Raw genomic sequence first — 24,168 nt, forward strand, 5'->3', positions numbered from 1 at the left:
CTAGAATTCGATCCTGGCACCACTCAGAGTCAGTGAAGACTCCACAGGTCCACAGGTTAAGGGTCCAGTCCCATGAGACTCCCTTTCCCCCCACCTCCACCTTCCTCCTCCCCTCCCCCCCATCAGATGCCACTCGAAAGTCCCGGGTGTCACCTGAGCTTCTGACCGACTGGCTATAAATTGGAAGTTCCCAAAGCCCCCTTCTCAGATCCAATCATATGCTGTAACAGCTCACAAAACTCAGGGAAACACTTATGTTTACTGGTTTATTATATAATAAATGATATGTAAAGATACAGATGAACGGCTGGATGGAGAGATGCACAGGGCAAGGTCCAGAAGGGTCCCAAGTGCAGGAACTTCTCTCCCCATGGAGTTAGGGTGATGTATGCCTGCCAGGAACTTCCAAGGGATTTAGGAGCTCTGTGTCAGGCACCTGAGTCAAAGACCAAACATTAAAACAAAAGACGTTCCCAGCTCTTTTGTCACTTAGGAAATCCCAAGGGTCTTAAGAACACTGGTAGGAACTGGGGTCAGAGACCAAATATACATTGCTTATTATCTCATACCCCCCCCCCAAGTTTTATTTTTAGTGTTTTTTTAATGTTATTTTTGAGAAAGACGGAGGAAGTACAAGCTGGGGAGGGCCAGAGACAGAGAGGGGGGAACAGAGGATCCCAAGCAGGCTCTGTGCTGACAGCAGAGAGCCTGATGCGGGGCTCGAACTCACAAACCAGGAGATCATGACCTGAGCTGAAGTCAGATGCTTACTGGAGCCAAGCAGGTGCCCCTTCCCCAACTTTTAATTCAGAAAAAAAATGTTTGTGGGTTTTTTTAATGTTTATTTTGAGAGAGAGAGAGAGGGCATGAGCAGGAAAGGGGCAGAGAGAGAGGGAGACAGACTCGAACCCCCAGCAGGCTCCGTGCTGGGCCACCCAGGTGCCCCGACTCCCCAAGTTTTAGTTTAGAGAAGTTTCAAAACAGCAGAAAAGGTGCAGCAGTGGGATAATGAACCTGGATCCCCAGTTGTCGATATTTGACCAATTTACTCAATCACCCTTTGTATGTATTTTGCACTGATTCACTTGAGAATACTTAGCAGATGTTAACATTGTTCACCCCAAATCCTTTAGCTGGCCTCTCCTAGGGGCAAGGACTAGTCCTGGATTATGGCCACATAGAAAAGCTAGGACTGTCTCCGCAGCCATGCTCCACAATCATACAAGAAAGAACCCAGATCCCGGATGATTTCATCGAGCCACTGAATCAGCTGCCACGGAAACCTCCTCGGTCCAGATTTTTGTGATGTGAAAGTTTCCCTTAATTTTAAGATGATTTCTGTTGATGGGGCACCTGGGTGTCTCAGTTAAGCGTCTGACTTCAGCTCGGGTCATGATCTCACGGTTTGTGAGTTCGAGCCCCGCGTCGGACACTGTGCGGACAGCTCAGAGCCGGGAGCCCGCTTCGGATTCGGTGTCTCCCTCTCTCTCTGCCCCTCCCCCACTTGTGCGCGCGTGCCCGCGCGCTCTCTCTCTCTCTCTCTCTCTAATAAACATTTTTTTTTATAGTTTTTAGAATGATTTCTGTCGAGTTTTCTGTTACTTGCCACCCAAAAACTCTCCTGATACGCAGGCCCCAGGCATATTCTAGAAAACATTAAAATGCTCCCCCTTCCCCGTAAGTCCCACATTAAATATAGGCGGGGCGGGGAGGTTGCTATGCATTTCCAAAGTATTTTTATACGTTCGTTTGAGACATTATTTGGCCATGGGGATCTAAGGTAGGAGTGACCAACCTCTAGGAAGACTTGGACACACTTTTGATAAGAAAATTCAACCCAAGAAAATTGTTTCCAAATGTTTCCGTTTTTACCACCACCAGGTTTTAAGCGTGAGTAAAGGTTGATTCGTTTCAGCTTTCCAGTTTTACCATTCCAGAGCCAATACATTTCTTCTCTTCAGGTCTCAAATATTTTCTAAGCTCTTAAAGAGCTCTCCGCTTCCTGCGAGTCTATAATTATGGCAAAAGAAAACGTTACAAAAATAAAGACTCACGCCTGAGCCCTAGAGGGCTAATGAATGGCAGGGCCTCAACCCCACCCAGACCTCCTGGGAGAGGAGAGGTAGTTCCCCAAAGACGAGTGAGGGCCTGTAATCAGAAGGGGGACAGACACCAGGTGGGAAGGCAAAGGTGACAGAAGCCCACTGTGTGTGGGGAGGTGGCTGTCTGGGCAGCAGACGAAGGCAGGGAGGTAAGACGGATGGGCAAGGTAAGTGGAGGCTGGGAGAGTGCCTGAGCTTAGAGGGCATCCCCCCACCCTGCCACAGTCCCTTCTACCCTTCATGGAGCAGGAGGAAACGATCACTTGTTTTTTACATTTATTTAGTTTTGAGAGAGTCCGAGCACAAGTGGGGGAGGGGCTGAGAGCGAAGGAGACACGGAACCCGAAGCAGGCTCCGGGCTCTGAGCCGTCAGCACAGAGCCCGACGCAGGGCTCGAACCCACAAACCCGCAAGATCGTGACCTGAGCCGAAGTCGGCCGCTTAACCGACTGAGCCACCCAGGCGCCCCGGAAAAGATCACTTTTTGAGGTCCAGGTATCCCGGGATCACGTTCTTTCCTTGGCTCCATAGACGGAAGTCACTTCAGCCCTAGCTCCCTGTGTGACCTTGGCCAAGTAGCCGGTCTCTTTGGGTGGCTTCTGCTCCATCCTTAAATGAGGGAGCAGATCAGGTGCAGAATCTCTGGGGTCGTTTCCTGCTCTGACTTCTAGGACTTTGGAGCCTGCTCTGGTCACCTCCACCACCCCCAGGCTGGGCCAGTCAGGTTGGCTGAGGGGTGTGGATGGTGTTTCAATGCGTCTGGCAGCTCTCCCTGCCACTGCCGGCTAGAGGAGGGACTGCCTTCACACGGGCAGGGCAGGAGCGGGCAGGACAGGGCAGGAGTCGGCAGTCTGGGAAGGGCCGCGCTGGCCTGGGTCCCCTGTCCAGAGGTGCTGAGCTCATTTCTAACAGCAGCGGCCAAGGTCCAGCCTGCAGAGCTGCCTGTTAGAATGGGGGAATATTCCAGAGAGTTCACTGCCTCTGCTGCAGAGCAGTGAGGGAGAAGGAGAGCCCCCCTGGTGGGGAGCCTTGGCCTTGAGGGTGCAGAAGAGAGAACTAATGTGGAGCCCCCCCCCCGCATCACCTCTGTAATCCTGCAGCCAGTCAGTGAATGCTAACGTTCCCACTTTCCAGGCCTGGAAACAGGTTCCGCGAGGGTAAGGTCCTTGGCCGCAGTCACAGCCAGGCAGCCCCCAAATTAGGACTCGCCTCCCTTCTCCCGATTCTGACACCAGCTTCATTCATTTCAGGACCCGGAGCGGCTTCCCTGTGCGGTACATCCCAGCTGGCAAGCATCAGGCAGGGGGGAGGTGTAGATGAAATGAGATAATGTATGAAAGCAAGGCGCCGGGCACAGGGCCGGGCAGATAAGTGGGTGCCATCGCTAGGAGGCCCCGAGGACTGGGCGGGAGCTCGGCACACACAGTGCACCTGGTCCCTGCCCCCACCCGGGAAAACCATGACCCGTGTTACAGGGGACACTGGAATCTGGAGAGACTCCCTGCTCCTGCATAGGCAGGCAGGGACTGTTGGGGGTCAGGTGGGGGTAAGAGGGAGACTTCCCAGAGGTGTTGACCCCAGAAAGGTAAGCTCAGCCTAGAAAGAGACAAGAGGGAAGCTAAAACCTTCTGAGATTGCGGGGGGAGGGGGGGGGAATCACCTATTTAGTGCAACAGACATGAATTCCACCCCGTAGTAACCTTGTGTAGGAGAGCAGGCTTTCACCTCCCCAGTTTACAGATGGGCAGACTGATTTGCCAGGATGCCCTGGGGGACGGCGTGGCAGGGCTGGGACCAGATTCCAACTCCCCAGACTCCCAGAGGGGCCTTTCTGGAGGCCTGTTCCCCACGCCATGCCGATTCTCTACCAGCCCTCAGCTGGCCAGACCCTGGAGAATAAAGCAGCCCCTCGTCCAACAGCAAACGCTTCGTGGTGCTGGGCCTGTCTTCCAAGTTGGGGGAAGCAGGGGGGAAGCAGCTCTTGATGCCCTGGGAGCCCACCTGCTGGGCTGGGACAGCCAGCCAGACCCACGCGACGCAGCCAGGAAAGGACTGTGCCGGAACCACCTCTGCTCCTCGGTCCAGGACTCCTCAAATGCCCCTATTGCTTGATCAGGCGGAGGGTGTCAGTGGCCCTTGGAGGGGAAGCACACAGGAAAGGCCTCGGAGCTGGCTCCGCCCACCCCCTCCCTGCGTTGAGGTTTAGGAGAGGCCCTGGAGGAAAAACTGAAACAGCTGTGGTTGGTTTCGGAGGCTTGGGCTCCGAGGGGTGATGGGCTCAGACAGGGGGCGGCCTGCGTCGAGGCCCAATGAGCCCCCCCCTTCCCACTCCTCCTGTGCCAGGGGTGGGCTTCAGTCATCCGGAGGAAGGTGGGGTGGAGGGGGGGCAACGGAGGGCCTGGCCTCCAGATGTGAGTCCCTCCTGGTCCACATCTTCGGTGCTGGCAATTTCAGAAGGGAGATGGCAATGCGGGGAAGGAGGTCCCAATGACAACTCTCCGAGTAAGTGCCCCACCTTGTCTAGTGCTCCCCATCCCCCTCTCTCCTCCTAGCTCCTGGGTATGAGGTGAGCACCCCTCCAATCCACCCTCAACTCTTGCTGCAGCGATCTTCCCTGTAACTCGTGTCTGTCCTCAATACTCACCTTCCCTATAACCTTCTATGGCTCCCCAGCACCCTCAGTTAAAACAATGGCCAAGCCCCTTAAAGAGGCCCTTCATGATCCACGTACTGTTGGCCTCCCGGCCCCATGCCCCATCTTTCCCCAACATACCCCAAACTCCAGCCATGCCCAGATGTTCACTGTTACGGTCTGCGCCTTTGCTCACGCTGGAAAGCCAGGCCCTCCTTCTTCATCCGTCCTTCACACTTCTTCACACTCTGGACAGTCTCCTCGGCACCACGGTGCTTGTTCATGACTCCCCTTAGAGCCAGCAACATGCTACTTACTCAGGTTCATGGCCAGGTCCGGCCCCAGCAGTGTGCTACCTGAAAGCCGGGGCTGGATGGAGTTCACCTTTGACTCCTCACGGGCCAGCACATAGTAGATGCTCAGTAAAATATCTGCTAAATGACTAGAGAAGGAAAAGGCAGTGCCTAGCCTTGGAGAGACAGATGGGAAGAGAGCAGAAGTGGGGGGGGGGAGGTGTTCAGAGGGGGGACCCCAACCCTTCACGGCTGGGCCCATCCCGGGCCCCCTCCCAGGCCTGACTCTCAGGCCGGAGGCTGTCAGGCAGGGGCTTTTGGAAGATCCCCAGCAGGCCCCTCAGGAGGACTGAGGCCTGAGGCCTGAGGCCTGAGCCCCGGAGGCAGCGTCAGGCCTGGCACCCGGCCCAGCCTTTCTTTAGCGCCAGCGAGAAGCCTGAACAGCAGCCACAATCCCTGCTTCCGGGGGAGGCCCGGGTGGGGCCAGGGCCTTGTGGTTAATGGTCCTGGGCTCTCTGCAGAGGCCTTGCAGCGCGGCCACGCCCTGGTCCCTGCCAGGGCAGCCTCAAGAACCCCAATTCTAATTCCCTGAAGGACCCTGTATCCCCTCAGCCATCTTCTCTGGCTACCCCCGGAGCTCGGCCTGCTGGCCCTAGGCCCCCTTCCCGCCAACTCTCGTGCCTAACTCATCCTCAAACTATTTTCCATTGGCTTCCCCCAATCCCTGCCACAGCACAATTTTTTGGGTGGGGGGTGGGGAGGGATGAAGGAGAATGGGAGGTGGAGCCTGGACCCCGGGGGAGTGGTTAAAGAAGAAGGGGGTTTACCGCTCCGATTGGTCACCTCTGCTCCCGAAGGTCTTCAAAATTCCATTGACTCCGCCTCCGGTGGGGCCCCCTTCTCTGTCCTGACTTACAATTGGTTGGGCGCCCAGGGGGGCGGGACTCACCGGAGTCTGGTCCAGTTAAAAGGGTGGGAGCGGCCCCGGGGGCCCATCTCTCTCCTAGAGTCTTGAGACCGCTGGTGCCGCAGTCCGCAGGAACATCCTCCTGTCCTCAATCATGGCTTGCGTGAGTGCGGGGACCCCGCTCCAAGGCCCAGGGATGGCGTGGGGGCAGACAGAGGAGAGTAGGCGCAGATGATCTGGGTTCTAGTCCCCAGGGTGTGGCTTTGAACAAGGGCCTTCTTTCTTCTGGGCCTCAGTGGCCCCGTCTGTAAAATGGGGGTGGGCGCCATGGTCCCCAAAGGCCTTCTCTGGCTTCAGACTTATCTGAATTCCTCCAGGGTCTGACAGCATAGTGATTTCTGCCAAGGTTTGACATTTTGCAGCTCCCTGATAAGTGGGAGTGAGAAGGGTGTGGCCAACTGGTGGGGTAGGGAGGCACTTTAAGGACGCCCGAGCCGCTGTCCCTTTCCCCCTCCTCCACCCCAAAGAGCCTCCTGTCCCCTCCCCCTCCTGCAGCTGTCCCCAGTCGCTGGGCCAGGGCAGAGTCATCCTCTGCTCCAGAGAGCTCTGCAAAGTCGCCAGGATCTGAGACAGGCTGCCCGGGAGGGCGCCTGCCTGGGTTAGTGGGTGGAGGGTGGTTCTGTCCAGGCTAGTCGGGTGGGGGCTGGGTAACCCTCCCCGCCACTCCCCATGCTGGGAGATGGGTGCTAAGGGAGAGAGAAGGAGGCAAGCCTCTTCCACAGGCCCCGAGGGAAAGGGTTCGCGGTTCTGGCAGAAGGAACCACTCATGCCGGTTAAGTTGTGCGCTCGATCTTGCTAGTGCTGAACCAGCCAGGCTGCTGACTCCGGCCGGTGCGCCACTCTCCCTTCTGCAGAGGGGCCTGGCTGCGCCCCTTAGGGGTCTCATCTCCAGCCCCTGCCCCTCTCTGCACCGAGGGGCTCGAAGGGGATGGTGGGGGATCGCCCAGCCCCGGGCTGTTTCCTTTCCAACCGAAGGGCGGACCTCTCCATCCCCCTTCCTTTGCCACCAGATCGCAGTGTCACTCACTCCGAGTCAGATTCTCTCCATCTATTAAACCAAGGGATGGAGCATAGCCACTCTGAATCCAAAATCCTCAAGCCGAACCGCAAAAACTTCAGATCTTGGCTTCTACGACCTCAGTCGTGTTACAGATAGGAAAAGGACCCGGTTGGGAGCAGGCACTTGCCCAGGACCACGCAAAGAGTCTAGAACTTGCTACCGATTCCCCAGGCTTTCCGCAGGCCGGGTCAGAGGATCCCGGGCGGGGACGACCCCACCCCGCCGCCCCACCCCCGGGCACTGCGTCCTCTAACCCGGCTGGTTGTGGTCTCGTCTTTGCAGGGTCTGGTCGCCAGCAACCTGAATCTCAAACCTGGCGAGTGCCTCAGAGTGCGGGGCGAGGTGGCCCCCGAAGCCAAGAGGTGAGGGGGTGCGGATGGGGGGCGGGGGCAGGCGGCTTGGAGCCCGAGGGTCCCGCCCCGCGTCTGGCAGGGGCGTGGCCGGCCGGGCCCCGCCCCTCCCTCCGGCTGCGAGGGGGGTTGTCGGCGGTGGCGTTTTCTGAGTGAGTCACTTCCCCCGCGGGGTCTGGACGCCCCCTGTATACTCACCCCCTTCCCTCCCTGCTGGAGCCTCTTAAACTAAACCAGCTGCGGCCTCGTCATCTACCTTGGCTGGCCCTGCCCCCACTGTGCGCGCGAGCCAAGGCCGCGGGTGGGGGTGGGGGGGCCCGGGAGAGGGAACGAGGGGTGTCGCCCCGCCCTTGGCCCTCGGAGGTCCTTCTTTCCCGCGCTCTTCACTCACTCAACCTTTCGTCCCTTCGGTCCTTCCTTCCTTCATTCATTCACGAGGCCAGCTGCCTAGTTTCTCAGCAGCCATGTGACCTTGGACCAGTCCCCCAACCGCCCGAGCTTCAGTCTTAACCTATCACGGAGGGGGCAGGTGGTGGTGTGGAGGAGGTGAGATGCTGGATCTCTCTCTCTCGGGGATGCTGGTGATGACCAGCGGACGTTAGAAAGAGCCGTACATTTCACGTGCATTGTCCATTTCATTCTTACCCCCACCCCCCACCCCCGGTGGTGTTGCTATTGTCTCCACTCAGCAAATGTATTATTGCTATTATTATTATTTTTTTAAGTTTATTTATTTTGAGAGAGAGAAACAGTATATGCAAGCGGGGGGTGGGGTGGGGTGGGGAGGAGGAGAGAGAGAGAGGGAGAGAGAGAATCCCAAGCAGGCTCGCACTGTCAGCACGGAACCTGATGCGGGGCTGGAACCCATGAACCCGGTTATTGTTATTATGTGTTTATTTGCGCCATCGTTATTGAGCACCTACTGTGTGTCGTCATGCTGGGCACCGGGAGTGCAGAGATATACCAGACAGGACACCTGCCCTCCCAGAGGTCACCTTCTGGAAGGAGTCCCCATCCTTGACCAAAGGGACACTAACGTCGGTGAGCGAGAGCCTTGGCCGTCAGTGCAGCAGGACCCTTAGCGATGCTTCTTGTACTGCCCCCCATTGTGCAGATGAGGAGACTGAAATCCACAGAAGGCCAGGGACTTGCTCAAGGTCACACGGCAAGGACGCGGCAGGGCCAGAACTAGAGTCCAGCTGTCTTGCCTCCCTGCCCAGTGATGGTGCACTGAGTGGCACCGACGGGTCAGCCTGAGGGGGCTGCAGCTGGCCGAGGAGGCCTCAATGCCCCCTGCTCCCCCCCCCCCCCCCCCCCCGCAGCTTCGTGCTGAACCTGGGCAAAGACAAGGACAACCTGTGCCTGCACTTCAACCCTCGCTTTGAAGCGCACGGAGACGTCAACACCATCGTGTGTAATAGCAAGGACGCCGGGGCCTGGGGCGCGGAGCAGCGCGAGTCCGCCTTCCCCTTCCAGCCTGGGACGGTCGCAGAGGTGGGCTGGGGCCTGGGGGCAGTGGGCTGGGGCGGCGCTGGGTATGCTGGCTAAACACCTAGGGCCCACCCTCCCCTCCCTCCTCTGCCCCAGTCCCCTCCCTCCCCTCACTTGCTGCCTGATGGCCAATGAGCTGAGCGCCAGCCCCTCTCCCAGCCTCAGCAGCCCCGCCCAGGAAGTGGGGCTGCTGTTAGGGCTCCTTGAGGAAGGAGCTCTCCGAGGGCCTGGGACCTGCCGGCTCTGACTGCCGAGCCCGGGCTCCACCCCACTCACTGCCCTTCTCTGCCCCGCCAGGTGTGCATCTCCTTCGACCAGGCCGACCTGACCGTCAAGCTGCCAGATGGACACACATTCAAGTTCCCCAACCGCCTCAACCTGGAGGCCATCAACTACCTGGCAGCCGATGGCGACTTCAAGATCAAGTGCATGGCCTTTGACTGAAGCCAGCCGGCTCATGGCCCCTAATAAAGGCAGCTGCCTGTCCTCTCCCTAGCCCAGCCTCGTGTCCTCGTGTGTGTGTGTGTGTGTGTGTGTGTGTGTGTGTGGAGGGAGGAGGGTGCGGGAAAGAGGGTTGCCACCAATTCCCCCAGGCTCCGCTCCTTTCTTCGATTCCATTCACCTCCTCGGTGCACACTCTTTTAAGTGCCAGGGACATCTTCCCCTGGGTCCCCAGGGCCAAACAGGGAACTCAGTGCATCGGAGGGGACTGGTGTCTGCTAAGTGAAACCCAGTCACAGTCCTCAAACAGCCCCCAACCCAGTGAGCCCCAGCACACAGTAGGTGCTCAAAAGATGCCGAATAAATGAAACCAGGGGGAAAGAGGCTTGGACAGACCGATCGGTGCCATAGTTATCTGACAGCACAGGGGGAGGGGGCGGGAACAATCCCTGAGGCTCGCCTCATTGGCTTTCATGGGCCAGAAAGAGATCTGGTTCAGAGAGGTGGGGCTACGAGCCGTGTGGCCTCGGGCATGTTAACTGACCTCTCTGAGCCTATCGGAGGGCTGTCCTGAAGATGAAATGATGTGTGAAGGAGGACAAGTTTAATGCCTGGCACAAGGTGGGGAGCAGTTTCCCATCCCTGCTCGCGAGACATTCTTACCTGAATTTGAAGGGGAGGAAAGTGCTTCTGCATGAGGACAGGACCCCTTGGCCTGCACCAGGCCCAGCTGAGCCCTGTGGGGTTCCCCAGGCATCCCAGCTTTGTGGGGCTCAGGCCACATACCCCAATGCTAGAGTGTAAGGGCAGCCAGGGTGCTAGTCTGGAAACTTCTGGTTCCGTGGCCCCGGCGCAGGACCCTCATCCCGACTCTGGGAAAGATGGGCTTGGGCAACGGGCCTTGGCCTTTTTTTTTCTTTTCTTTTCTTCTCTTTTTCCTAAGTTTATTTATTTTTAGTAATCGCTATCCCCAATGTGAGACTTAAACTCATGACCCTGAGATCAAGAGTCACATGCTCTTCGGACTGAGCCAGCCAGGCAGCCCCTGCTGGCCTGTTTCTGTAGAGGAGGAACTGGGGTGTGAGGGGACCATGCCAGCACCCCCACCCCCGCGGAGAACCGAGCAGACCTGCAGCTTAGCCTCTAGGCCCCCAGAGGCCTCCTGCAGGGCAGAGGAATTCGGGGAACTCACTCGGCCTGAGATGAGGTGTCCATGTGTCTCTCCTCTTGGCTTCCAAAGACCCTCCAGGCTCTGTCACCCCGGAGGGCGGTGTTTAACCCAACCCATCACACTTACTTGTCACAAGTGATGGGATCTGAGCTGGTGGCCGGGCCACCCTGCAGACCGACCATTTCCCAGCACCTCTTCCTTCCTGCTCCCTGCTGCAGGCCCCTACCTCCCTGAGAAACAGCCCCCAGAACCGAGCCAATGTTTTGGATGACTCAGGCTCAGAACCTCGGTGTGGGCTCCCCCCAAACCCTAGGGCACTATCTCCTGAGCTGTGTGTGTATGCGGGGCGGTGGGGGGGGGGGGGAGGTGGTGGGGGGAGAGGCTGGCAAATTTCATTCTCCGGGCAGCGCTGGGCGTGGGACTCACAGTGGCACTTTTCCACCCCGAGACTTAGTTTCCCTATCTATAAAATGGGAGTATTTGCACCTGAGCCCTTTTGGGTGGCTGATTCCCATCTCAGTGGGTCCCCTAGGGAGAACATCCCTATAAGACGGCCCCGGGAGGATGGAGTGCACACGCTGGGGTCTGCCATGAGCCACACCCCATCTCCAGGCTCTCCTGGGGCACCCGAGTGGCCGCCTGAAGGGAAACGGCTTTGGAAGTCTGGCTGTGGTGGGGCGCCCTCTGCTGGGCAACGGAGAAAGTGTCTCTTGGACTGTTTTTTCCCGGGGCCTCCCGGGTTCGGCCCCACTGATGCTCCCTTAGGCGGGCTGAACACCCACAATGCACCAGGTCTGGGAGGCACTACAAGGGGGCAGAGGAAAGCCCTGGGGCAGATAGGGAATTAAACCACTGGGTTTGGAGGAAGGAAACTGGGTTCAGAGTCAAACACACCTGTGTTCAAACCCCAGTTCCATCACTGTGTGTCCTAGGACCGGTTGCTAGACCTCTCTGAACCTCGGTTGCTTCATCACCAAATTGGAAAAATACTCGTATCCACCCTGTGGGATTGGTGCAAAGATTAGCTGAAATAATGTAGAGAAATGCATGGTGCCCGGCACCCAGTAGGTGCTCAGTAACCATAAAAATGATTTCAAAGGAGAAACCCATCCAAAGAGGGGTAGGTGTTTTAGACCATGAGCTGCCATAAAGGGCTCTCAAGTTTTGGAGTCTGGGTGGGGTACTAGGCCCTTGTCTCCTCTCCTGGGGCAAGGGGACCTGAAATGCCCTGGGAAGTGTGGAGTAACGGTGCCTGCCTGAGGTGGCAGTCTTCGCTCTGCACTCGAAGCTTCTGGACCCGAGGTCTCCCAGAGCTCCACAGGGGCAGGCAGGCAGCAAGGGCTGGAGAGCCAACCACCCAGAGCTCCCCACACAAGGTCCTGCAGAAGCAGCTGTCCCCTTCCTCGGTCCCCGTCTCTGTGTCAGGCCGGAAGTTCGGGGAGGACAGAAGTCAGGGAATGGCTCTGTACCCCACTTACTACTTGAGACACTTTGGTCAAGGCACTTCCCCTGCCTGAGCTTCCGTTTCCGTATAATAGGGGCGAGAGCAGCGTGCGAGGCATGTATTACTTATACACAAGTCACAGGGAGGTTGGGAAGGTCAACTGAGATAATCCACGGGAGGCCCCGAGAACATTCCTCAGCACAGAGGAAGACTGAACGGGTGGACGGTGGAGAGGGAAGGAGCCCAGGGAAGTTTATGATTTATCAAGTCCTGTGGCACTTTTCATCTATAGCCAGTCTGCTTGGGGCAGTGGAACCTGGTAAACAGCAGGCAGCAGCCCTGAGACCCAGTGCTGGGGATCCAGGAGGAACCCCAGCATCGCTGGGGGCATCACCGGAGCCAGGGCAATGCTTCTACCCAGAGGGAGGGTACCAGGGGTGTTATTAGGGTGTGGCCACTGAGGGGCAAAAAGTCAGAAGGGCAAGTGTTCATCACCCTGAAGCCCCACCACTGGGGCAGTCCCCTGCTGTGCCCAGGGTTCGAGGATAACTTCCTCTCAGCACCCAGCATGGAACCCTTCAGGCAGAGCCCCCTTGTGAAATGGGTTCGACATTCACAGAGAGATGTACCCACTGTGTGTCTGGCTCCTTCCAAAACCCACGGTCAGGGTCCGCATCTTGCCCTCCAGAGCGGGCATGCGAGCTCCTGGGGGAGGGATCCCTCAGGCCAGTGGCCCAGGGAGCTGGACCACGAGGCCACAGACTCAGGTTCAAGTCCCAGCTTGGACACAGAGTAGCCCTGTAACCTTGGACACGTTGCATCTGCTGAAAGAACACGTCTCTTCTCCGTGTGCCTGGCACACAGTAGGCACTCAATGCACGTGTGTTTACTTGCTCTCTGGGCTCCCGTTACTTGTCAAAGGAGAAGGGGGAGGAGTCTTAAGGGCCTTTTATTCCTCCGCTGTCCCTACTCTCAGCTAGTTCTGGGGTCACCTCCTCTGAGAAGCCCTCTGCACCGGAGGAGCCAACACTGGCCTCCTGCAGCCTCTTGTGCTTCTCCCTGCACTGTGACCCGGCACTGTGACCCTGCCAGACTGGCCAGTCTTTACAAGCAAGGGTAGCAGCTTGTCTGCGGCACCCAGCACAGATGAACTGAGATAGGGGATTCAGGCATACAATCCTAGTTACTAAAATGCCCCTGCAGGTGGTGTTCTACTGAATGCCTTCACATGCGTGCCCTCATTTTCGGTAGAGGATGTGCTGTTACACCCCCATGGCACGCTCCGGGAAACTGACACACAGACAGGGGAGACGGCTTGTGTCGCAAACACGTGCGAGGCATGTCTTACTTACACACACTGTGACATAACTCACCTTTCCTCAGAATCGTGGTTCTCAAAGTGTGGTCCGTGGACCAGCAACCCCTGAGAACGTGTTAGCGATGCAGATTATGGGGCTCATTCTAGACCGGCTGAATCAGGAACTCAAAGCGGGTGCAAAGCCATTTGTGTTTCAGCGAGTCCTCTGGGGGATTCTGACGCAAGCCAAAGTTTGAAAACCACTGCCTTGCAATAACCCTACAAAGTCACTGTAATTATCCCCATTTTGCAAATAGGCCAACCGGGGCAAAGCAAAGGCAATTGGTCCAGAACCACAGCTGTACGTGGACTACCAGGGTTCTAATCCAGATAGTTTGGCCCCAGAAGTGTGCTCTTGGAGACCACCAACGAGTTGCCATGAGAATCAAAATAAGTAGGATCAGAAATATTTGGCCCGTTTACTAATATCTCCGTATTGAGCACCTACTGCACGCCGGCCACCGTGCTAGGCTCTGGAACCTCGCTTTCACTGTTGCTAGTCTACGAGACCGATTGGGGTTAGGAATCACGGAGGGGGAACACCCAAAACGCAGGGCTAGGGAGGCCGGCCCCGCGGCCCCTTTAAAAGGCGGGGCCTGAGGAACGGAACGACGGAGCCTAAGGGCGCGGCGCGCCCGAGAGGGTAAAAACGGTACACCCGGAAGTGTCTTAGGCGTGCGGGTCGCGCGCTGCCGGAGGCCTCACCGCTATGGGCCGCAACAAGAAGAAGAAGCGAGATGGCGACGACCGGAGGCCGAGGCTCGTTCTCAGCTTCGACGAAGAAAAGCGGCGGTGAGTGCCAAGCCTGGAGCGGATCTCCTTCGGGCTGCCGCCCAAGGCCACGGCCTGGCCCGGGCGGCTTCCACTCCCGCAGAGGTCCCTTCCGGCCCCTCCCTCTTGGCGTGGCCCGTTGCCCCCCCCCCCCCCTTTCGACACCAACCCCCACTGCGGAATGGAAGCGGCCGCTGCCGGCCCCCAGCGTGGGGAATGGAACCGCCCGCCCCGCCCTCTCGTTGCTCATTTTGCACCTTGCTCCTGCTGTGTGCGCTTCGGCTGGGAGCTGGCGGCTCGTAGTGGTGGCTTCGATCTCCCTAGCCCAGCCCAGCCGCCCCACACGCGAGACTCAGCTGTTAGTGATGAGTGAGTGAGATGAGAGTGGCTCAAGTTCACGTATTCACTCGTCAAGACATGTGCTGAGCTCCTTCGGTGTGTGTGCCAGCCAGATCGCAGGACCCCTGAGTTGGACCCCTGAGCCTCAGCGTCCAGTCCGTCAGATGCTATCCATTCAGAGTGCCACTTTGGCATATGGTAGCGGGTCAGCGAAAAACCTAGTGTTGGGCCCCGGAACATTTGGGGATGGTGCAGCCAGCACTAGAGAGATGACAAGGAGCCAAGATCAGATAGGAGAGGGGAATGCTGGAGCATCGTCAGGATACACAGGGTGGCGTCAACAGGCCCTACCGTTGGGTCCAGGGGGCAGGTGTCCTGGGCAAATGTGCCAGTCGGGTGGAAAGTTTGCAGATGTCTGGATGAGGGTGGCCTTAAAAGTGGCCCTGCTAAGGGGGCGCCTGGGTGGCTCAGTCGGTTAAGTGTCCTACTTCAGCTCACGGTTCGTGAGTTTGAGCCCCACGTCAGGCTCTGGGCCGACAGCTCGAGCCTGGAGCCTGCTTCGGATTCTGTGTCTCCCTCTTTCTCTGCCCTTCCCCCATTCACACTCTGTCTCTCTCAAAAATGAATAAACGTTAAAAAAAAAAAAAATTAAAAGTGGCCTTGCTAGAAATGGCTTAATCCCCTGGGTAATGGAATTTGGCAATGTAAAAGGGCCCCCACTGGCCCTGTTGCTTGAAGTCGAGAGCCTTGGAGGGTGGTGGGTGGAAACAGGCAGCATCTCCCTCTTCTTCCTAAACTTACACTCTCTATGACCTTTCGCAAGTGACCTAGCCTCTCTGTGCCTCAGTGTCCCCATCTGTAAACTGGGAATTGGTACCTGCTTACAAGTTGTGAGGAATATGTGAGTTAAACCTGTGTTAATTTTCGGAGCAGTACAGAGGTAGTGGTTTTTCTCTCCCTGCAGTGAGCCTTCCTTTCCTTGTGTCCCCTCCTGACTCTCCCTTGCCTCTTTCCTGTAGGGAGTACCTGACCGGCTTCCATAAGCGGAAGGTAGAGCGGAAGAAGGCAGCCATTGAGGAGATCAAGCATCGGCTCAAGGAGGAGCAGAAGAAACTCCGGGAGGAGGTACGGGGGGAGGAAGGGGACTAGGGAGACAGAGAGAGTGTGTGTGTGTGTATGTATGTGTGTGTATATATATATATATATATCTGAATATATGTATGTATCTGAATGCATATCTGAATATATATGTATCTGAATATATATGTGACTCCCAAGGGATTTACAGCCTTGGTTAGCCTTAATAGGGGTATCTGCAGGAATGAGGGGAGGTGTGGGCAGGCCTGGGGAGCAGTTTGTACAGGTAGAATCATGGTGGGCCCAGGTCTGGGGAAGGTTTAGGATGGAATCTCCTAGCGTTTCATCCCGAGCCACACATGGTCTCACTCACCCTGGAGGTGAGCAGTGCTCTTGCCTGGGGTTGGCCGGAGAGGCCGTACTCACTGTGTTCCCTTCCCTTTTGGCTTTAGCGCCATCAGGAGTACTTGAAGCTGCTGTCAGAGAGAGAGGAGGCTCTGGGTAAGTCCCAGCTTTTGCGCTGACCTGGAGAACAGCTAACAGGCCTAGGCTTTTTTTTTTTTTTTTTTTTAATCCCTTGGTGGGTGAAAGGGGAGAGGTGTGGGGGCTGCACAGAAGCCAACTGCCCTAGCTCTAGGCGTCTTGGTGGTGACCTGGGGGTCACGGGTGGTGTTCAGGGACGTCTAAACGTGAGTGGATCAGAGACGAGGAGGACAGACGTCTTGGGAAAGCGATTCCTTAGCAGAAAGCCCAGTTTCTGAGGCCTGGAGGGACTAGGGGTAGAGGGAATGGGCAGCAGCAGCTGCTGGGGTCACATCGGGTTTGTCCTAGATGAGAACCAGATGGTCTGAGGTCCCCCTGGAGCATCAAGGGAGGAGTTGAATCACTTACGTTTGTCCACAGGCCAGGCTCTGGAGCCGGTGACTTCCCTGGACACTCTCCCATAGAGTAGCGGGAGCCGCTGCGCTCCAGGGCTGGGAGGGGGGTTAGAATCTGGTCACTTGTGCTATGAGGCTGCGACCCGCTTCTTTGCCCACCTTGCGCAGAGGAGGCAGACGAACTGGACAGGTTGGTGACAGCAAAGACAGAGTCGGTGCAGTATGACCATCCCAACCACACGGTCACCGTGACCACCATCAGCGACCTGGACCTCTCGGGGGCCCGCCTGCTTGGACTGCCCCCACCCGAGGTGGGTGTAACTTCCGGCCCCAGGAGGGAAGGGGCCCAGGTGCAGACTGGCTTGTCGGGGTTGCTAAGTGCTGGCCTATGTCCTAGGGATTGCAATGCCGGGGGCTCTCTCCCTGCTGGGCGCTCGTTAGAGCCCGGACCAAATCCCTGACCCTGGGGCTTCCAGAAGCCAGTTCCATGCCTGAGCGGCTGTGGGGGTGTGGGCAGGTGTCTGCCTTGCCAGCTTTCCTTTCTGCCCCAGTAAGGCGGGGGGGGCGGGGGGTCACTGGTGATAGCGCCTGTCTCGTGGCGGTTGCCGTGAGTGTAAAAGCGGTTAATCCGAGAGAAGCACCTAAGATCGCCGTTTATTGTGGTCACTCCGCTGCACGGTAGCAGTCACACGGAAGTTGTCAGGCTTTGAGCTGGGAGGTGTTAGCACGTTGCAACCAACAGTAAAAAAAAAAAAAAAAAAGCATCCCCCCCCTTTTAAAAGCACTCAGCGCACCTTGACTAATGACCCACCGAGCCGTCACTAAAGGGCGGACTGAAAACGCTGCTTTTGGACGAAGCGGCAGCGTGTTGTGTTCCGCTTCCGTTGGTGTCACAAGCTGTTCGCCTCGGGGGCGGGGGCACCGACTGCTGGGGGTGTGAGTGAAGGGAGAGGCTTGGGAAGTGACAAGGAAATGCTACGCGGGTGAACTGGCCTCAGCTCTCGACAAATAAATACAAGTGAACAATTAAAAGGAAAGAGAGCAGAACATCATTGAAAACATCAAAAAGCCTCCCAGTTAAGTGTCATCTGAAACGTTTGTTTCCGGCTGAAGTTGTGTCTGCCTGGCTGTGTGGGCCTTTCACGGAAATACCTGTACGTACATGGTTACGAGGCAAACCACGCTTCCTGTCACGGGTTCACGTGTCCTTAAGTCCTGAGCTGCTGCCTTGTCACGCCCTTAGTGGTCTCGCTCGCCCTCACCTTCTGTTTTGTGCTCAATCTTCCGCACGGTCCTCCCGGCCTCCGCTTACGGTGGACGGTCAGACGTTCACAGGTGAAAGAACTCGAAAACTGGGGGAGAGGCTCTGAAACACAGCTCTTCCCCGTGTGGTCCCCGCTTTGGGGGCACACGTGGCTTTTCCACCTGCGGCCTTCTCCGAGCCCCCGAGCCAGGCCTCGAAGCAGCAGGCCATGCCCTCACGTGACATAGCCGTGACTGCTCGGGGTCAGGCTTCCCGACCTGCCACTCTGTGTGACAGTCCTTGTCCTGTGCTTCTTTAGCAAGCGGCCGGGCACGGGTCCAAGGAAGAGGCGTCATCCACGGAGAAGCTGACCAGAGCCTTACCCAGGAAGTCCAGAGATCCCCTCCTGTCCCAGCGGTGAGCCCTGGCCTGTCCTCCCCTATGACACTGCTCCCTCATGGCTGACAGTGGTGGCCGGGCCTTTGGAGTCGCCTCTCGCTGGCCGGTGGCGAGTGGTATGGGGCAGGTGTGGAGCCTGGAGCAGCCGTTCTGCTTTGCCTGTTGAGGAGTCCCTCCCTCCTTACTGTCCCCCATCTCCACTCCTTGAGAATGGCCAGTCCTGGGTGCCTTCGGTGCCTGGGGTAAAGGCCTTTTCATGAGCTGAGGAGCTGGCAGGGCCTCTGGGGTCAGAGCCGGCTGCCTTTGGCATGGATGTGGTTCTCCCGGCACTCAAGGCCTGTTCCGACGTCCTCCGTGAGCCGGGCAATCAGTCACCCCGCCACCCAGCCTCCCACCCATGCCTTGTTCCCAGCCTCACCAGCCTTGCACCCTCCTACAGGATCTCCGCTCTCACGGCTTCGCTGCATGCACACAGTCGCAAAAAGGGCAAGAGGAAACATCCCCGACGGGCCCAAGACTCCACCAAGAAGCCCCCGAGTGCCACCCGTACGAGCAAGACCCAGCGCCGCCGGCTGACGGGCAAAGCCCGGCACAGCGGAGAGTGAGCTCCGAGAACCAGGCCACGCCCCAGCCTGGGCTGTCAGGGGCCGTCCTGTCTCCACTTGGCAGTCCCAGGAACCCAGCACTGTGGGGGTGACTCTGCGGCCCCGGCTTGGGAGGCAGTTCCTCTGTGGCCCAGAGCTTGGACGCTGGAAGGGGGCAGGCAGCTGAGAGCTGGCTTCCCTCAGGAGGAGACTTCAGAGCCAAGTCGGGGGCATCTGCCTTAGTGGGAAGGCTTCCCACCGAGCCGTCCTCGGATTTGTGAAGCTAAGTGCCCCTGTGATCTGTTTGTCCCTGACCCTGGTGCCACGTGCCCAGGGCAGGCTTCTGAGGGGGTGGAACCTGTTGGGGAAGTGGGTCTGTCCTCACCGTCCAGCAGTCTTCCCCGGGGGGGTGATAAGGTCGCATTGGGTCTGGGCCCCCTCACCCGGGCTCCAGGCCAGCATAACCACTGCTAGGGTCCGGAGTCGTCCTGCTGCTCTGCAAAGCGGGCCGCCGAGGCAGGTGGCTGAGCGTTGCCAGCTTCTGCCCGTTACCGGCTGAGGCTGTGGGTCCATCCCTTCTCCGTGGCCTCCTTGGTCCCCTCAGCTGAAATCGAAGTGCTGGAAGCAGATGAGTTCCAGAGCATTCCCCACCCCCAAACTTGGGCATCCTCCCCAGGCTTCCAGCAGCTCACGGAGAGTCACCGACCAAGGCGTGATTAACCCCTTTTAAAGAGAATGTGTCTCGACTCACTTGAAAGCGTGGCGGTTCCCAGGCAGACCCCTCAGGAGGCCAGCGGGTGTTCTGCAAGGCTGCCGGGTTTTCACGCCCCCTGTCCCTTCCTTGTCTCCGCTTGTGAGTGAGCCGCCTGAGCCCCCTTCCCCTGACCGAGCAGGGTGGAATCCTGCCTGCAGCAGGTAGATAGATGTATGGTGAGGACCGCCGGAGCACCTGTCGAGGAACCCCGTGAGCCGCCACCACCCTCTGCCCCTCGCTGGCTCCTGGGATTCTGGCGCGGAGCACAGGACCTGTGACCGGCTCTTCAGCCCCTTCCACCTGCTCTCTCTGCTGCCTCCCGGTTCCCCGGGGGTGGGGTGACTCCCTCCGCCCGGCCGACTCCACCCTGGGCAGAGGGTGGGGCCCGCCGGCTCTCCAGGTGGTTCTAGCGCTCAACCCAGGGCAGCGAGCGTGAGCCTGGCCCTCACAGGCCTCCGGGAGCAGAACAACACCCCGGGTCCGAGGGATTCGTGCACACAGCAGGGCTCGGGTTCAGATCCTGGCTTGGCCGCTTGGCCTCCGTGTGAGCCTCGCCGGGCTGACCTCTCTGGGTCTGTCGCCATGCATAAGATGGCAAGACACCTACCTCTTAGGGCTGCCCTGGGGCTGAAGGGAGCCACTTCCCAGGTGCACCTGCAGGGTGCCTACGGCTGCCGCTGAGACATCTGACCCACGTCTCGTCTCCCATCCCCAGAGACACGGGGTCACTCACCACCCACATCTACAGTTTGTGCCGTTTGCAAGTATTAAATTCTCAGCCACTCTCTCCTGTGTGTGACATCAGTTCCTCCAGCAGACTGAGGAAATTGAGTCAGCGATTTTGCCAGTCTTGGGACCAGAAGTGGTGGAATCGGAACCCTCTGGAGAACTTGTCTTTTCTCCCCGGAGCCCCTCCAGGCTTCACACCTGGATTCTTTCCTCTTGCCGCCGTCCCGTCGTGTGGGCCTCCTGGGCTTGGGGCTTCCGGGAGCTTTATAAAGAAGGATTGGGTTTAGCTGCATATAATATGAACCAAAATTTAAAAATAACTGGCTTACTTGAGAGGAGCTTACCAGGGAAGTAACCAGCCTGGAGCCGGGGGGCTGGGATGGCAGACCTTTTAGCCTTTTGTGCTATTTTTTTTTTAATGTTTGTTTATTTTTGAGAGACAGAGCACAAGTGGGGGAGGAGCAGAGAGAGAGGGAGACACAGAATCCGAAGCAGGCTCCAGGCTCCGAGCTGCCAGCACAGAGCCCGCCGCGGGGCTCGAACTCGTGAACCGCGAGATCATGACCTGAGCCGAAGTCAGACGCTCAACCGACCGAGCCCCCCAGGTGCCCCTGTTTTGTGCAATTTTTAACACCTGGCTTCCACCTCGTGGTCCAAGATGGCTGCTTGAGCCTCAGCCATCACACCTGCCTTTCAGCCAGCAGGTGGGAGGACGGATTGAGGAGCATGCCCCTCCTCCTTGTAAGAACCTTTGACCCTTGTCAAGTGCCATTAGTCCAACAGAAGGCAAAGACGGGGCAGGAGGAAGAGAGCGGACTGCGGTCCGTTCTGGAGAACCATGTTCCCAAATAAGAATTAAGGCTTGTGCTACTACGGGGAGAGTCGGTATTGGGGTACAAGCAGTGGGGTCTCCCCCGGGAGCTGAACATACGAGGAAAGGGCTGTCGGGAGGGGATCCAACCGTATGGAACTAGAGCCACAGCAGACGCTTTTCTGTTCCTGGGTGACTGCACTGAGCTTCCCCGACATGTCAGGCCAGTGCTAGGAGGAGCAAGGCCATCCGCTCAGCAGAGGACAGGCTCTCCCGGTAGGTTGTGTTTTGGGGTGGTTGAGCCCTCCCCAGGGGGACGCGTGGGCAGGCCTGGCGGAGCTACCTGCCTGGGGGGCAACCACGGAGGAGACGGTTCCGGGCGGGGGAGACCTCTGCTCTCATCCTCTCCAGAGCCCCCCGGAGCCTCAGCGGCTCGAAGCCCCCGGGTTGGACTGTCAATGGCTCCGGCAGGGGCTTCGCAGCTTCTGAGCTGAAGACCTCACTGCCTTGTTCAGTTGTGAGCGGGTCCCGCGTGACAAACGTCCTCCGGGTTTTGAGCCGACATCTGCCTCTTCCAGATGTGGTAGGCGCCCTTTAGAAGTTCACGGACCGCTCACAGCCTCTCTTGCTCTGTTCTGAGCCACCTCCTCGGGGAAGCCTTCCCTGACCCCTCCTCCAGCCCCGGGAATTAATCCTTTTCCCACGTGGGCTCCAGTGACACTTGGTGTTGCCTCCTTTCAAACACTGAACATATCGTAACCTGGTTATGTCTGTCTCCCAACCCCCTCGCAGGCTGACCATGAGCCCCCTAGTGAGAAGTTGTGTCCGTAATTGCTATGTTTCTCCTTCTGGCCCAGGGCCCCTCTCACTGTGGGTCCTCAACCAATCCTGGCTGCATCACATGGGACCCAATTCCCCCTCCCCACAGGTGCTCCCAGTAACTCTCAAAACAATCTGTTCTAGAATTTTCTGGCCCCAGTTTGCAAGTTTCTGTTTGCCTGTCTGCAAGTTTCTGAATCTGTTTTCCTCCTTCCCATCACCACTTCCATCTCTCGTGGGGCCCGGGTGAAACAAACCTTCCCCGTCCAATGAGCTTTGCCCTCTCCCTTGCACCCTGGTCAGCAGGATTGCCAAACAACAACCAAAAGACAAAGAGGCTGGGAAAGCAATTTATCAAGCCCTTCTCTTGTGTCAGACGGTTACATTATTAGAACAGCACTGTGAGCGGATATCAGCTCCATTTGACAGGTGAGAAAACTGAGTCTCCAGGTACATAATGTCAGAGGTTACACGTCATGGCTAAGAAGACACAGTCCCTGCATCCCAGGGAGGGGGCAGACACATGGGAGTCCCTCTGGAGGCCAGAGGTTCAGCAAAGTATTAGAGGGCCCAGAGGGGCACAGAGCAGAGACAGGTGACCCTTGACCTGAACCTTGAGGGACGATTTGGATTGGCCAGGCGGCTATGGGAGGGGATGAGCTGGCAGGTGGGGGGCAGCCAGGGAGCCCCTGAAGGGCCTCAAATACTGAGCTAAGGATCTGGACCCTTAGCTTGTGGACACTGGGACCCCCTGAGGTGGGGTTGGGGGGTTGGCAGGGGAAAGTCGGGGTCAGTGACTGTTTTAGAGACATCCCCCCTCCGCCCAGTGGCAGCGTGGATGGTGCACTGGGAGTACTGGGGGCTCCAGGACCCTGTTGTCATTCCGTGAGAGGCAGGGAGGCCCTCCTCTCAGGCAGGTGTTCATTCACTCCCTCCCCAAGCATTTACTGAGCGCTAAGAAGTCCCAGCCACTGGGGATCCACTGGTGAGCAGGAGAGGGCAGTCCCTGCCCACGGTCGGCGCATGGCTCACAAGCTATAGCTGTGGGGACCGAATGGAGAAGACTGGAGGAGAGGTATTAGTAGCATTTATTGAACACTCACTGTATACCAGCCACTCTACCTGGTTTCACTCACTGAGCTCTCACAGTAACCCCACGGTCTAGGCAATGCCATTAAGCCCATTTTGCAGTTGAGGCACACTGAGGTGGCCCCCTCATGAAGCAAGCCATGCTCTCGATACAGACATGAATACTGACCCATTGGCTGAACAAGCCGAGCCTTCCCTTCCAAGGGCGCACTCACATGGTCCACAACACGAAAGACACCCTAGGAGCCATGTGAGTCTAGTATGAGATCTCAGCTCAGCACAGTGAGCCCTTTTCTTAAGGCCGGGGAAGCAGGGAGGGCTTCCTGGAGGGGGTGCTATTTCAACTATCACTAAGGGAATAAAAAACCCATCTGTGAGGGGTGCCCTGGAGGCTCAGTTGGTTAAACGTCTCACTTCAGGTCATGGTCTCGTGGTTCCTGAGTTTGAGCCCCACGTCAGGCTCTGTGCGGTCAGCATAGAACCCCTTTGGATTCTCTGTTCCCCTCTCTCTGTGCCCCTCCCCCACTTGTTCCCCCCCTACCCCCACCCCCCGCCCTCTCTTTCTCAAAATAAATACACTTAAAGGAAAATCTATCTGTGATTTACCAGTTCAGGAACACTGCATATTAGCTTGGTCTGACTCACAGAGTATTTAAAAACAATTTGACTTAAAGAAACAAACAATCTGACTTATACTCTGGTTTCTCTTCAGATCCTAGAAGTCTTTTGCCCTTGACTAAAGATCTCTGTGAAGAGGAACAAGTCTGAGTGTTTACCCAATTTTTTGAGGCAAAAACCAAACCAAAACCAAAACAATTTGACTTAGCCATATTTTAAGATGTTGAGATTTCATGCAGAAGTTCAGGTTTCTGGCTTCTTCAGTAAAAGTAAGCCTGGCTGCAATTAAAAAAGAAAAAAAAGGTGGGGGGTGGTGGGCAGGAGCCTGGGTGGCTCAGTCGGTTAAACGTCTGATTTTGGCTCAGGTCATGATCTCGCGGTCCATGAGTTCAAACCCCACATCAGGCTCTGGGCTGACAGCTCGGAGCCTGCTCGGATTCTGTGTCTCCCTCTCTCTCTGCCCCTTCCCCACTCACTTTCTCTCTCTCTCTCTCTCTCTCTCTCTCTCTCTCTCAAAAATAAACATTAAAAAAAAAGTTTAAAAATTTTAATTAAAAAAAAGAAAAGAGAAAAGTAAGCCCGGCCGCCCTGATCACCACTTCCCAGGTGGCCATGGGCTGGAGCCAGCCCTGATGACCCCATTAGAGACTGCAGCCTTCCTGCTTCTGCTCTACCGGGCCACGCCCCCTGCATCACTGCCGAGCCTGCCCGGAGCACATGATCCTCCGAGGTTGGGATGACCGTTCCCA

General features: G+C 57.3%; 2 protein-coding genes, 1 long non-coding RNA gene, 1 other non-coding gene and 1 pseudogene across 5 annotated transcripts; 4 read left to right on the top strand and 1 right to left on the bottom strand.

The window, feature by feature from the left end:
• Positions 1 to 131: 131 nt before the first annotated feature.
• Positions 132 to 7,364, bottom strand: LOC125170974 (uncharacterized). 2 transcript variants are annotated; one of them, XR_007154148.1, is made up of 3 exons: positions 7,022 to 7,364; positions 1,796 to 6,239; positions 132 to 436 (listed from the first exon to the last, which is right to left on the bottom strand). It is a non-coding gene; the product is annotated as an uncharacterized LOC125170974 (long non-coding RNA). The 2 variants fall into 2 exon arrangements; XR_007154147.1 differs by lacking the exon at positions 132 to 436 and having other exon boundaries at positions 1,537 to 3,387; positions 4,104 to 6,239.
• LGALS1 (galectin 1) lies at positions 5,985 to 9,390 on the top strand. The gene is made up of 4 exons (XM_047867981.1): positions 5,985 to 6,097; positions 7,337 to 7,416; positions 8,727 to 8,898; positions 9,193 to 9,390. The coding sequence occupies exons 1-4, from the start codon at positions 6,089 to 6,091 to the stop codon at positions 9,337 to 9,339; spliced, it is 408 nt and encodes a 135-aa protein (XP_047723937.1). The 5' UTR covers positions 5,985 to 6,088; the 3' UTR covers positions 9,340 to 9,390.
• Positions 9,391 to 13,966: 4,576 nt separating this feature from the next.
• NOL12 (nucleolar protein 12) lies at positions 13,967 to 20,140 on the top strand. Its single transcript, XM_047868475.1, has 6 exons — positions 13,967 to 14,100; positions 15,438 to 15,543; positions 15,948 to 15,996; positions 16,542 to 16,684; positions 17,936 to 18,033; positions 18,455 to 20,140. Exons 1-6 carry the CDS (start codon positions 14,018 to 14,020, stop codon positions 18,618 to 18,620), a joined length of 645 nt encoding a protein of 214 aa, XP_047724431.1. The 5' UTR covers positions 13,967 to 14,017; the 3' UTR covers positions 18,621 to 20,140.
• LOC125171442 (small nucleolar RNA SNORA21) lies at positions 17,143 to 17,271 on the top strand. The gene has a single exon (XR_007154347.1). It is a non-coding gene; the product is annotated as a small nucleolar RNA SNORA21 (small nucleolar RNA).
• A 3,353-nt stretch (positions 20,141 to 23,493) lies between the features above and the next one.
• On the top strand, positions 23,494 to 23,599 carry LOC125171357 (uncharacterized; annotated as a pseudogene).
• The last annotated feature ends 569 nt before the right edge of the window (positions 23,600 to 24,168 follow it).

This window comes from Prionailurus viverrinus, chromosome B4, assembly GCF_022837055.1.
Source record: "Prionailurus viverrinus isolate Anna chromosome B4, UM_Priviv_1.0, whole genome shotgun sequence".
Taxonomy (NCBI): domain Eukaryota; kingdom Metazoa; phylum Chordata; class Mammalia; order Carnivora; family Felidae; genus Prionailurus; species Prionailurus viverrinus.

Bases quoted from the DNA above. Each gene is read 5' to 3' on its own strand.
- LGALS1 (XM_047867981.1), top strand. The intron at 7,417-8,726 runs GTGAGGGGGTGC...CCCCCCCCGCAG, and splicing joins GTGGCCCCCGAAGCCAAGAG to CTTCGTGCTGAACCTGGGCA. The intron at 8,899-9,192 runs GTGGGCTGGGGC...CTGCCCCGCCAG, and splicing joins AGCCTGGGACGGTCGCAGAG to GTGTGCATCTCCTTCGACCA.
- NOL12 (XM_047868475.1), top strand. From the start codon at position 14,018: ATGGGCCGCAACAAGAAGAAGAAGCGAGATGGCGACGACCGGAGGCCG. The intron at 14,101-15,437 runs GTGAGTGCCAAG...TCTTTCCTGTAG, and splicing joins TTCGACGAAGAAAAGCGGCG to GGAGTACCTGACCGGCTTCC. The intron at 15,544-15,947 runs GTACGGGGGGAG...TTTTGGCTTTAG, and splicing joins AGAAGAAACTCCGGGAGGAG to CGCCATCAGGAGTACTTGAA.